The sequence below is a fragment of the Lactuca serriola genome, chromosome 9, assembly GCF_051521515.1.
Source record: "Lactuca serriola cultivar US96UC23 chromosome 9, Lser_US96UC23_V15, whole genome shotgun sequence".
NCBI lineage: Eukaryota > Viridiplantae > Streptophyta > Magnoliopsida > Asterales > Asteraceae > Lactuca > Lactuca serriola.
Genome location: NC_136416.1, coordinates 173,797,649 through 173,810,742, shown reverse-complemented (window position 1 = coordinate 173,810,742; position 13,094 = coordinate 173,797,649). Strand labels below are relative to the sequence as shown.

Here is a 13,094-nt window from a genome sequence, read left to right as displayed (position 1 = left end):
ATATAAAAAATTATAAATTTTGATATATTTAAAATAATTTTTCGATAAAAATAGTTTTCTAAAAATCAAGAAAACAAAAAAAAAAATATGTTTTTGTATACATTAATATAATTATTAACATAGTTTAAGGAAACATATTTGCTTGGAAAGCACATGTGTATCCGTATTTATTTTCGTCGATAGACCTAGGTGTTTTGCTGCAAAATAAATATGTGGTTGAGAATGATTTTCTCATTATATATATATATATATATATATATATATATATATATATATATATATATATATATATATATATATATGGTGTGCGATTTGGATCGCGGTTTTGTAAATCAAAACCGCAAACCGCACCGCAAATTGCGGTTTTAGAAAATCGTAAACCGCAGACCACACCATGAAAATTTAAACTGTGTTCTATGGTACGGTGCGGTTTGAACGGTTTATACGGTTTGTACGGTTTATTGCACACCTCTAAAAGTTACTCATGTGTTAAAAAATCTAAAAAAAATATTGGTATACCTAAAAGGTCTTAGTAAAGAAGGATAATTTAGGGAATCTTTGTCAAAGCACTAGGACCTTAAATATTATTGTGTTTGAACAAATCCAGTGATCGTTAATTGTTAAAGGAAGAATCAAAAGCTTTCTTACATCATTCCTTTTTATATTCTACCTAAAAACGAATATCTAATGATTTTCTTGAATTAATTTTTCAAAGAAATTATACTTTTTTCAACGTTTTTAATATTCAAATTATGAAAAATATGAAAAGAAAGAAACATGTGTTTAAAGTCCTAATTTTAGGTGGAAAAATCATGAAAATAATGATGTTTTAATTTTTAAATGATGAAAAAAATAGAATCAACGTGTTATTTTAGTATGAAAAATTATGAAAAAACGTGGTCATCAAATGTTTAATTTGTTATAACTTAACTAAAAGACATTTACTAACTTGTCCTTTAATTCATATACGTAGAAACGTTTGTAGTACTTAAATCAAGTTGATTATATTATAGAGATTTGTTCTCACGTTTTTAATATTTTTATTATTCTTAAATGAATATATAACTGGTTATAAATAAAAATGTAAGATAGTGAATTCCACACCCCCTTATTTGCAAGATGAAGTTAAAACCAAAGTCACCGACCATTTTTCACTTCTGGTATCTCATCTTTGTATGCAATGTGGTTCTTGAAGCCTCCAACAATGGTGATATAGGATTTCGATTGGAAGAAAAAGGTCACCATGTCAAAAGATCAGATTTCCCACCAGGGTTTATTTTCGGTGCAGGCAGTTCCGCCTATCAAGTTAATAATTTCCTCATTCTCTTCCTTTTTTCTCATGATCATAGCTCTTTATAACTCAACGTATGAATGCATGCAGGTTGAAGGAGCTTATCTTGAGGATATGAAATCCTTAAGCAACTGGGATGTATTTTGTCATTCTATTGGTTAATATCATCGATTATTTGATTGCTATAGTTTATATGATGAATTATTTTTAAACATCTAATGATTAATCCATTGCCATTTTTATCAGGTTGTGGAGAAAACGAAGAGAATGGAGATATTGCAGATTGTCATTATCATCTATTTTTGGTATAATTACTCTTTTTAATATGTCTAATGACTTTTGATATCAAAACAATTTGTTTATTTCGAATATGATTCTTTATTAATGTTTCCTTAAAACAGAAAGATATTGAGATAATGCATTCCCTTGGCCTAAAAGCATACCGATTTTCGATTTCATGGGCTAGAATTCTTCCAAGAGGAAGGTTTGGTGAAGTTAATACGGCAGGGATCATGTTCTATGACAAGATCATAGACAATCTAATTCTCAAAGGTGCTATTAGTTAAAAGTGAAATAATATAATATATATGTGAAATCCAAGATTATCTCTCAAAAAAAGCTTTATGGAGAGATGAGAGACTTAACATATATATAGAGAGACATATATAACCATGTCACATCAATACCATGCATGATATATGTGGAGTCCAAGATTCCATCCAAATAAGCCCTTATGAGAAAGGAAAGACTTCAACATCTATAGAAATAAATAGGATCGTGTCATGCCAATTTTAGATACACTTAGATACACTAACAAATAATTAATTTGATTTGGTCTCAAATTGTAGATACATGTATGAGTTCTGATGTGTTTTTAGTTTTACGCAAAAATTTGTATATATTTTGTGAATGAGATTTGACCACAATACTATAGGAATCGAGCCGTTTGTGACGATTCATCATTATGATTTTCCGCAAGAACTTGAAGATAGATATGGATCTTGGCTAAATCCTGAAATGCAGTAAGTCTAAAAATTGTCAACTCATCTTTGTATCGATTGTTTTTCTACTTTTTTTGTTCTCTATCTAACGTAATATGGTGGCAGGGAAGACTTTGTACATTTGGCAGATATTTGTTTCAAATATTTTGGAGACCGAGTAAAGTATTGGACTACAATAAATGAACCAAACCTGTTCACAGATTTAGCTTATAGGTGGGGGATTTATCCACCTTCTCGTTGCTCAGAGTTTTTTGGTAACTGTCGTACCGGAAACTCTGACGTTGAGCCTCTCATTGTTATGCATAACCTGGTATTGGCCCATGGCAAAGCAGCAAATCTATATCGTCAAAAGTACAAGGTAATTATTTATCATGATTTTTTTTTACAAATATTCGGCGTCCATTCACTTTGTAAATATGAGTTTGCATTTATTTTTTTACAAATGGGTGTCAGGTCACCAAAACTTAAGAATATTTAAGATATAATTGCCCATTTATATTTCCAACAATAGCCCTTTAACTTGTTCCGGAGAATGGATTCCTCCTCATTCATCAAGTCAATTTGGAGTGTGTGGTAACACTTGCGGGAATTCCAGACAACTACTTTAACTTGTTCAATGTGTTATAATCTATAAGTACATCTTTTCTATTTATAAATTTTAGTCTTATCTTTATAATTTTTATATATAAATTTAGAAAGATAACACCAATTTGTATATAGTTGTTAACAATTTATACCATTAGAAAATGTCATCAAAGTAAATTCAAATTTCGATAATTCGTCACTGAATTTTAGAAAACAAAATCAAATTTGCTAACAATTTACACCTTTCACATCCCGATAATACATACTTTTTAAATAATCAAAGTTAATTGATATTATATTAAACATCTTTCGATAATTTAGAAAATACAAGATGACTTTAATGAAATATTCAAATTACTTATATACGAATGAAATGAGTCAAATACAAAGGAAAATGTTTAGTTTCACCTCATATTTAGCTAGCGTATACCCTTACTAGGTGTCAAAATGTCATATTTGTTTGATCTGATCTTATTTATTTTTTTTAATTTTTTAAAATATCATAGTTGCCCTTTACTAGTTTATAATCCTTTTTTTTATAATTGTTTAATCATTAAAATTGAAAACAAAAACTAAAGAATCAATTTGCCCTTACCTTATAAATGGCATACAATCAAAATAATTTACCTCATGCCGTTCTCAATAGCCGGTGTGTTAACATGTTGTCATGCTCTTTCTTGCCCTCTCCCAATCCAGATTCCATCAGCTCTATAGAAAACCCTAAAGAATCTATTATAGAGTTCTATTTTTTCAAGAACATTAAATCTGACTTTCTTGATTCCCATTTGGAATCATATGATTTCAGCAATGATTTTTTGTCAATTATCCCTCAAGATATTGGAATTCTCAAGAAAAAAGAGTCAGAAAGTTTGACTCATTGATGATAATCATTTTGAATTCGAACCTATTCGCCAAGACCATAAGAACAAACAACCGAATCTTGATTCCAATGGCAAATACAAATTGGATTCATGCATACAAATGATGGAATCAGTTAATGAACTCATGAAAGGAATTAGGTTTTAGGATTCAAGATTCTAGTTGTTTAAGATCAATATTCTAAGAGACTACGATCCTAGCATTCAAGATACATTAATAGAGTGGCTTCAATCATTTAAGATTCCAGATGCATATGTTGCTTACGTTGCCAAAATGAATGCATCTATGTAAAAGATATCGTTAAAAATCAAATCAAATGCACATGGAAAAGTGTAAGATCAAGTGCAAACATAACTTTAATCACATCCACGTGGTGAAATTCATCCACGTCATAAACAAAGATGAAAAGAGAGCAAGTAGAAAGACCGACAACTTATAAATACATGTTGCTTAAATTTGATTGCTAGAAGAAGGTTAGCGGTAGGTTAACACCGGCGAGAAGTAAAAATCTTTTGAGCGTGAATATATCCTGCGGTTTAGAAGGCAATGGCAATAGGTCCATTTAGTAATTTCTTTTCAATTTTAACGATTTAAAAATGTAAAAAGAATTATAAATTATTAAAAACTGTTAAGAAAACACATTTGGGTAAACCTAATATTTTAAAAGATTAAAAATGGTAAATATTAGATTGAACAAATATAATATTTTAACATTTAATTTAACGAAGCCATACGAAATTCTACCATTTATTTTATTAACCTTTTAATTATCAATAAATAGTCTAATTATAGTTTCTGTCCATGTAATATTTGATTTTAATAATTATTGTTTTAATCCTTGTTGTTTATAATTTGCATTTTTTTTTAAATGACAATTTAATCAACCGCTAAACTACTTTTATTTTTATCTATGTTTCAAATAGATCTGTCTCTTTCTTTCTTTTCTCTCTCTCTCTCTCTCTCTCTCTCTCTCTCTATATATATATATATATATATATATATATATATATATATATATATATATATATATATATATATATATATATAGGTTAATGTGAAAATATAAATATTTTTCAAAAATATGAAAATATATTTTATCTTATAAAAATTAAACACAAGTACATTCGAAAAATAATTTTATTAGCAATAAATGGGTTTAACAACCGTTTAACTTTTTTTCACATCTTTAACCACTTTTAAATTCAAGTTTTCATAATAAAAATATTAAAAAGCATGCTTTGCTAATATGAAACAATTTCTTATGTATCATCGATTATCATCGTATAGTTTAATGTTTGGATGAATTCTTGTCCAAAATATAAGGTTGAGGTGGTACAATCTCATAAGTTTTGCTTGTTTTCGAGTTTTTAAAAATTATTTATATTTTCTCACAACCCCTCATATATATATATATATATATATATATATATATATATATATATATATATATATATATTGCAATTGTTGTGCAGGCTAAACAAGCTGGATTAGTCGGGATTGTTGTAAATTGTCCCACGTTCATACCATTAACAAACAGTGAGCTTGATATTGAGGCCGTTAAAAGAGCGTTCGCTTTCCAAATTGGCTGGTACATATTATTCTTAAACATATTTATCCAATATATATATATATATATATATATATATATATATATAAGAGTTATATGGAAAATGAATGATTAGGGCAACACATATTTGAACCAATGAAAACATGACAACACACCACTTCCATAATAACTTCCACAATACATTACTTGTGAAGAAAGAAATGGACACGTGTCATTTGATTATTGGTTCCAGTAGATGTTGCCCTAGTTATTTGTTTTCCATAGAACTCATTCCTATATATATATATATATATATATATATATATATATATATATATATATATATATATATATATATATATATATATATATATATATATATGAATGAGAGAGAGAGATTATTTTGAAAAAAAAAAACAAATATCATCCAAAGGCCATACGGACTTCATCAAGCTGCTTACCGACATAAGATTTGAAAAAAACAAATCTATATTTTTTTGATGTGTATATGTGCATATTTGAATATGTATATATGTATAATTAAATACATTTATATTTTACGATGTTTTTTGAATTTTATTTTACTTTCCCAAACGAATTATCTAGAAGCTTTAGATGCTTGTGGTGTTGATTGAAATTTTCCTTAGAAAAGTACTTTTTATGTTCTCTGGTAAATACATTCAAGTTAGAAAACACAAATAATCAAAATATCTCTTTGATTAATAGGAAAATTACTCAAAACCTATATTGTGTTTTTATGTACAAACCATATCTCGGTATCTATACATATATATACTCCTAAACTACCAACTTGTAGAATAAGATTACAATTAGGAAACATGACCAACATGCCATATTTATTGATTGCTTGGTCTCCAAGGTCCTACGTGACTTAGGATTCCAACAATCACCCCCGAATCTCTAAGTCCTTCTAGAGAATTCTTCAACCCCGATCAAGCTCCTCATTTCGTTGAACTTGGTTTGAGCTAATGGTTTCGTAAGAATATCTGCCCTTTGTTCATCATCGGGAATGTATTCCACCTCCACTTGTTCCCTTTCGACACAATTACGAATGAAGTGAAACCTCGTGTGAATGTGTTTACTCCTTCCATGAAAAAAAGGATTCTTAGTTAGTTCGATTGCCGACTTGTTATCAACTCTAAGAATAACTTTCTCTTGTGCTTTGTTCATGATTTCCCCAAGCAAATCTTGAAGTCATATTGCTTGACATGCACTCGTTGTGGCTGCCATGAACTCCGCCTCGCAAGATGATAAAGCAACAATATCTTGCTTCTGTGAACACCATGTAATTGGTGATGACCCATAGTAGAAAATGTGATCGGTTGTGCTTCTTCCGTCATCTGGGTCAACATTGTGACTACTATCACTATAACCAATAAGCCGCTTTTGTCCCATTCTCTCGTACTTAATTCCGTATCCCGTTGTTCCTCGTAAGTACCTTAGAATGTGTTTGATTGCACCACCATGTGATTCTCTTGGACTTTGCATATATCGGCTAACAACTCCAACCGCATATGCCATATCGGGTCTTGTTTGCAAGAGGTATCTAAGACATCCTACCACTTTTCGATATTGTGTTGGGTCGATTTCGGGTTCATCTTCGGCCTTCGACAATTTATTTCCCGGTTCCATCGGTATGTGGGTTGGATTGCAATCATGTAAACCGACTTCTTTTAAAATGCGTTGAGCATATGCTTCTTGGTTTATAGTAATCCCCGATTCTTCTTGCTTAACTTCAATGCCAAGGTAATAAGTTGATCTTCCAAGATCCGACATCTCAAAGTTCTTGGACATCTCTAATTTGAACCTCTTGATCATGCTTAAATTTGTACCTGTGACAAATAAGTCAGCAACATAAATTGCTAAAATTAGCAAGTTAGATCCTTCACATTTCCGGTACACCGATGGTTCTTTCATGCACTTTTGAAATTTCATATTCTTCAAAATCCCATCAAGCTTCGTGTTCCATGCTCGAGGTGCTTGTCTTAGACCATATAATGCTTTTGTAAGGCGATATACTTTATGCTCGTTGCCTTTCTTTATATAGCCTTCCGGTTGTGACACATAAACAGCTTCTTTTAATTCTCCATGTAAGAATGTTGTTTTTACATCTAAGTGGTGAAGCTCCCACCCATGAGTAGCTGCTAAGGCTATAAGAAACTGAATGGTTTCAATTCGAGCTACCGGGGCAAACACTTAAAATCAATACCGGGTTGTTGCACATAACCTTTAGCAACCAACCTTGCCTTGTATTTATTAATGGTGCCATCTGCATTTTTCTTTAATTTGAACACCCACCTGAGTCCAATTGGCTTCACCCCCATAGGTTTGTTCACAAGAGTCCAAGTATTATTTTTGTTTATCGACTTGATTTCCACATCCATGGCCTTGACCCATTCTGGTTCTTTCTTCGCTTCTTCAACCGATACCGGCTCGTCATTGGTTGTTAGAAGGAGTTCTTCGAGATTGTTAAGATCAAGCTCTTAATCTTGAAATCGTCTTGGAGGTACTCTTGCTCTCGAGGGTCTTTGACTTGTAGCTCCTTGTTGAACATTATTATTTACCGGACTTGGTTGTTGATTATCTTGTACTTCCCCTTCATCTCCAATCTCATGATCTGATTGAATTGGATCATTATTTACATCGTTTCCTTGGTTGGTGCTCGCATAGTCTTTTGGATAGTCCCATGGTATTACGAATGAGCCCGGTTCTTCATTGTTGGTTCCTGCTTCTTTAATCCAATCCCACCCTTTGGTTTCATCAAAAATAACATCTCGACTCACTATTATTTTTTGTGTTACCGGGTTAAATAACCGGTAAGCTTTCGTACCCGGTTCGAAACCAACATATACTAGTGGTCTTGATCTTGCATCCAACTTCTTTTGATTAACCGGTTCAACTTTTGCATGTGCTAAACACCCAAATATACGAACATTTTCTAAATTCGGTTTTCTTTTATACAACTTTTCGTATGGAGTTGTTTCACCAAGGACTCTTGTGTAAACTCGATTGATTAGATTTGTTGAGTGATTTACCGCTTCTCCCCATAAGTATTTTGGAACATGCATTGCCTTCATTATACTTCGTGTCATGTCCATAAGAGTTCGGTTTCTTCGTTCCACAATTCCATTTTGTTGTAGAGAGTATGGGGCGGTGAGATGGCGTTTAACTCCGTTTTGCTCACAAAAAGAATTAAACTCGAGAGAGGTAAACTCACCTCCTCGATTACTTCTAAACACTTTCAAAGGCTTTCCAATTTCATTTTCCACCAAAGCTTTGAATTTTTTGAAGTGTGTAAACGCCTCACTCTTTTCTTTTATGAGATAAATCCACATAAATCGTGAAAAATCATCAATTAGTGTAAAAATGTACCTATTTTGACCCTTGGTTGCCGGCGTGATCGGACCGCATAAATCACCGTGAACAAGCTCCAATGGTTGTTTCGCTTTGTATGTCGTCATGGTTGGGAAGGACTTTCTTGTTTGCTTGCCGACTAAGCACGATTCACATAATTGATTCTCATCATCTAATTTCGGTAACCCTTTGACTAAACCCTTTTTAGACATCTTTTTCATTGACTCGAAATTGATGTTCCCAAGTCTTGCATGCCATCGCCACGCATCTTCACTTAGTCTTGAATGAAGGCAAATAGGAACTACAATCTGTAATTTTATTTTATAAAGACGGTTTGAAGTTCTTTGTACTTTCATTAATAAGCAATTATCGGCATCGTGCATGGTTAAATAGTTGTCTTTCATTCGAATATCACACCCGGCTTCAGTTTCTTGTCCGAGACTTATAATGTTGTTCTTGAGATCCGGTATGTAGTAAATCTCCGTCATCAGCCTTTGTTGACCTTTCTTGCCTTGGAAAAGTATAGCACCTTTTCCTTTGATTTTTACACTCAAATTATCTCCAAATTTAACCCTCCCGGTTATGCCTTCGTCAAGTTCGGAGAAAAATGACCGGTTCCCCGTCATGTGATTGCTCGCCCCATTATCCAAATACCACACATCGTTTTTTTGTGAGTCGTATCGAGACGGTATCACCTTTTCTTCATTCAAAAACACGGTCTCGTGTAAAAATACGGCCTCGTCGGTATCGTCATATTCAACAAAATTACTTTCTTGTAATTTTCTGATTCGGTCCAGACATTGAGACGCGAAGTGGCCCGATTTATCGCACCGGTAACAAATAATTTTGGATCGGTCCTTTTTCGGTTTACTATTTGGATCAGAATTGGAATTGGGCCTACTATTGGATCGACCATTATTTGATTTTCTTTGGGCCTGTTTTGCGTTAGACCCGGATTCACTTGACATCTTAGACCCACAGGATCCGGATCCGGATCCACTTGACATGTTACACCCATGTGTTTTGTTCCCAGTCGCACCAGTTCCATGATTATCTACTGCTTTCCCTTTTCTTCTCCAGTTACGATTCCCACCGTCGACGAACAGAGCCTTTGAACCATCACTGCTATCATCCGCCTCCTTCACCCTCTCCTCGTATGCTTTCAGTCGTCCGATGATGTCCTCAAATCCGACTGTCTTCAAATCGAGAACATGCTCAAGTGATGCGACAATATGAAGCAACTTCCTCAGTGTGGATTTTAGTAGCTTCTTCACCATCTTTGATTCTTCGATGGTTTCACCTAGTGATGCCGATTGAGAGGCAATTTCCGATAATTTCCCGGTGAAGGATTCGATTGATTCTTTCTCTGCCATTATTAATCTGTCAAAGTCGGAATTTAGGGTTTGAAGTCTGGCTTCTTTCACCCGGTCGGCTCCAACGTGCCTCGCTTTAATCGAGTTCCAGAGGGCATTTGCTAAATCGACATCTCCCAACTACATAATCAAGGATTCCGGTATCGCTTGGTACAACAATCCAATTGCCAGGTAATTTTTTTCTTCATTCTCTTTTGTTCCAAGGTCAATCACACTCCAAGCCTTATGAATTCTTAAGACTACCTTCATTCTTAGTGACCAGACCGTGTAATTCGTGGAATTCAACATGGGACATTGAACTGAAGTTGATCCAGTTTCCTTCACAGTCACCGGAGCTGATCCTCCCTCACCCCCTGCATCAGTCATGTTGAACTCGCTTGTCAACAGGTAAAGAATTTGATCTCACAGCTTCTTCGTCAAGCTCTGATACCAATTCAAGTTAGAAAACACAAATAATCAAAATATCTCTTTGATTAATAGGAAAATTGCTCAAAACCTATATTGTGTTTTTATGTACAAACCATATCTCGGTATCTATACATATATATACTCCTAAATTACCAACTTGTAGAATAAGATTACAATTAGGAAACATGACTAACTTGCCATATTTATTGATTGCTTGGTCTCCAAGGTCCTACGTGACTTAGGATTCCAACAGTTCTCAAAATAACTCAAACATACATGCCCATCCGCCCACCCGCACACACACACACACAAACATATATATATATATATATATATATATATATATATATATATATATATATATATATATATATATATATAGTTCAAATGAAAAAAGTAAATAATGTGAGAAAGTAAAAACACTATTTTTATGTTATTATTCTGCAATGAATTTTGTATCCACAACTTTATGTGATTATTCAGCAATGAATAAATGAATAGCCACATGTTAAAACTAAATTTAAAATTTTCTGTAAAAATCCATATACATAAATTTATAATAGAATTATAACATTGTAATGAATATATGAATAATCAAATATTAGTATTCATAGTAGAATTAGTTCAACAATACACATATAAAACATTTATTACAGAATAATAACATAAACATAGTGTTTTTACGTTCTCATACTATTTACTGTTTTTATTTGAACTTACTTCTCTCTCTCTCTCTCTCTCTCTCTATATATATATATATATATATATATATATATATATATATATATATATATATATATATATATATATATATATATATATATAGTTTAACTTCTTACCATTAAACAGGGTACTTGATCCCTTGATATATGGAGAGTATCCCGTAGAAATGGTTAAGTACCTTGGAAGTGATTTACCAAGTTTCTCCATCAAAGAAAAGAACATTGTGAATAATAGTCTTGATTTTATTGGTATAAACCATTACTCGGCTATATATACTAAAGATTGTACAAACTCTACATGCTCTCCAATTGCAAATCGTCCAATCCAAGGTTTCTTTGACACTGTGGCAGAGCGCGATGGTGTGTTGATCGGTGAACCTGTATGTAGGAAATGGTGATTTTTAATATTTATTTTAATATTTAATTTTATTTGAGATTAAAGATCTTTACCTCTGTTTGCCAAACAGACTGGGGTAGAAGATACATATGTTTTTCCTCAAGGGATGGAGGAGATTGTTAATCAAATCAAGTTTCGCTACAAAAATAAACCTATGTTTATTACAGAAAATGGTAAGGGTTGTGTTTTAGGTATAAATTCAAGTAGTTATGAATATTCTATTAGCCATGCAAATATTTTTTTTTCAGGTTATTCTTCACCCGATCTGCAAGAGAAACGAGTGAATGTAATTTTAAATGATGTGAAACGAGTTAAATTCCATTTAGAATACCTTGAATTTTTAGCGAAATCAATAAGGTCTGCTCTACAATCTTTTCGTACTCTAGATTTGTATATTTAGAAAGTAGCCCATTTATATTCAAATTTCATAGTGTACCATCATTATTGAATAAATGACATGTTTGGTGTTTTAAATTATAGAGAAGGAGCAGATGTACGCGGATATTTTGTATGGTCCTTAATGGATAACTATGAATGGATGAGCGGTTACAATGTAAAGTTCGGGTTATATTATGTTGACCGTGAAACACAAACACGAACACCAAAGCTTTCTGCAAGATGGTATAAGAGTTTTTTAAAGAAAAACACTACTGATCTTGTCAATATTAAATCGTATATATAAAATATTTGATGCAAATATGTTAGGGTTGATAATACATTAATAAATGAATGTATTAATCAGCTTTAATATGTTAAAAGTAAGATGAAAGCAATATCACTATTATGCAGTAAGATTGTCTAATTAGCACTTCTATGTTTACCCATTTTCTTATAAGATTTCTATTTTTTGTTGTTGTTGTTGTTGTTGTTGTTGTTGTTGTTGAGTAAGTTAATAATGAAATATATACGAGGGAAATGTTCATGTTATATTTATGTTGTTTTGTTCCTTAAATTTTTAATTTAGTTAGATTTTTTCATCTAATTGTATTGGTCCTCATCATAAAAAGTGGACTATTGTTTGTTGGTGAAAATTTTGGTATTGTTTTTTATTCTGTATTATGTGTCTATAGATTCTAGAATATCATTTAGTCTAAAACAAAGTTAACAATAGATTATGGAAGATTCAGGATCAATATTGGGAATTGTAGAACCCTTAAGTGTTGTAACGGGTACCATGAGATGAACACTAGTGAGCATAATGTTTTAGCTCCTGTTTCTTCGTTGTAAGCATATATACCCGAATGGGTTATCAAATATCCCACCATCAGTCCATGAGTGTATTTCGTTAGTACACTCTCACTCCCGTAGGGATGAAGATATATGGTATAGAACAACTACTTTCCTTTCATAAAAAAGTGGTAGTATATTTAGTTTAATATTCTTATTGGTTTAATAAATTGATCATTAAGGAAGTCGCGATTGGAAAATAGATTTGATCTTGATATCCGTAATACTTTAAACAAACTAGTTAACTATATTCTTATTCCGGATCTCAAAAATACACACTAATGATAAAG

The 13,094-nt window shown here is 32.1% G+C and overlaps 1 protein-coding gene across 1 annotated transcript; it reads left to right on the top strand.

Moving 5' to 3' along the window:
• The first annotated feature begins 1,118 nt into the window (after positions 1-1,118).
• Positions 1,119-12,504, top strand: LOC145073933 (beta-glucosidase 18-like). The gene is made up of 11 exons (XM_079020402.1): positions 1,119-1,305; positions 1,382-1,448; positions 1,538-1,596; positions 1,693-1,843; positions 2,226-2,313; positions 2,398-2,650; positions 5,229-5,344; positions 11,308-11,560; positions 11,648-11,750; positions 11,826-11,934; positions 12,058-12,504. The coding sequence occupies exons 1-11, from the start codon at positions 1,120-1,122 to the stop codon at positions 12,257-12,259; spliced, it is 1,587 nt and encodes a 528-aa protein (XP_078876528.1). The 5' UTR covers position 1,119; the 3' UTR covers positions 12,260-12,504.
• Positions 12,505-13,094: the final 590 nt, after the last annotated feature.

Excerpts from the sequence above, each read along its gene's own strand:
- LOC145073933 (XM_079020402.1), top strand. The coding sequence starts at position 1,120 with ATGAAGTTAAAACCAAAGTCACCGACCATTTTTCACTTCTGGTATCTC. Across the intron at positions 2,651-5,228 it reads TATATCGTCAAAAGTACAAG|GCTAAACAAGCTGGATTAGT; the intron begins GTAATTATTTAT and ends ATTGTTGTGCAG. Across the intron at positions 5,345-11,307 it reads TTCGCTTTCCAAATTGGCTG|GGTACTTGATCCCTTGATAT; the intron begins GTACATATTATT and ends ACCATTAAACAG.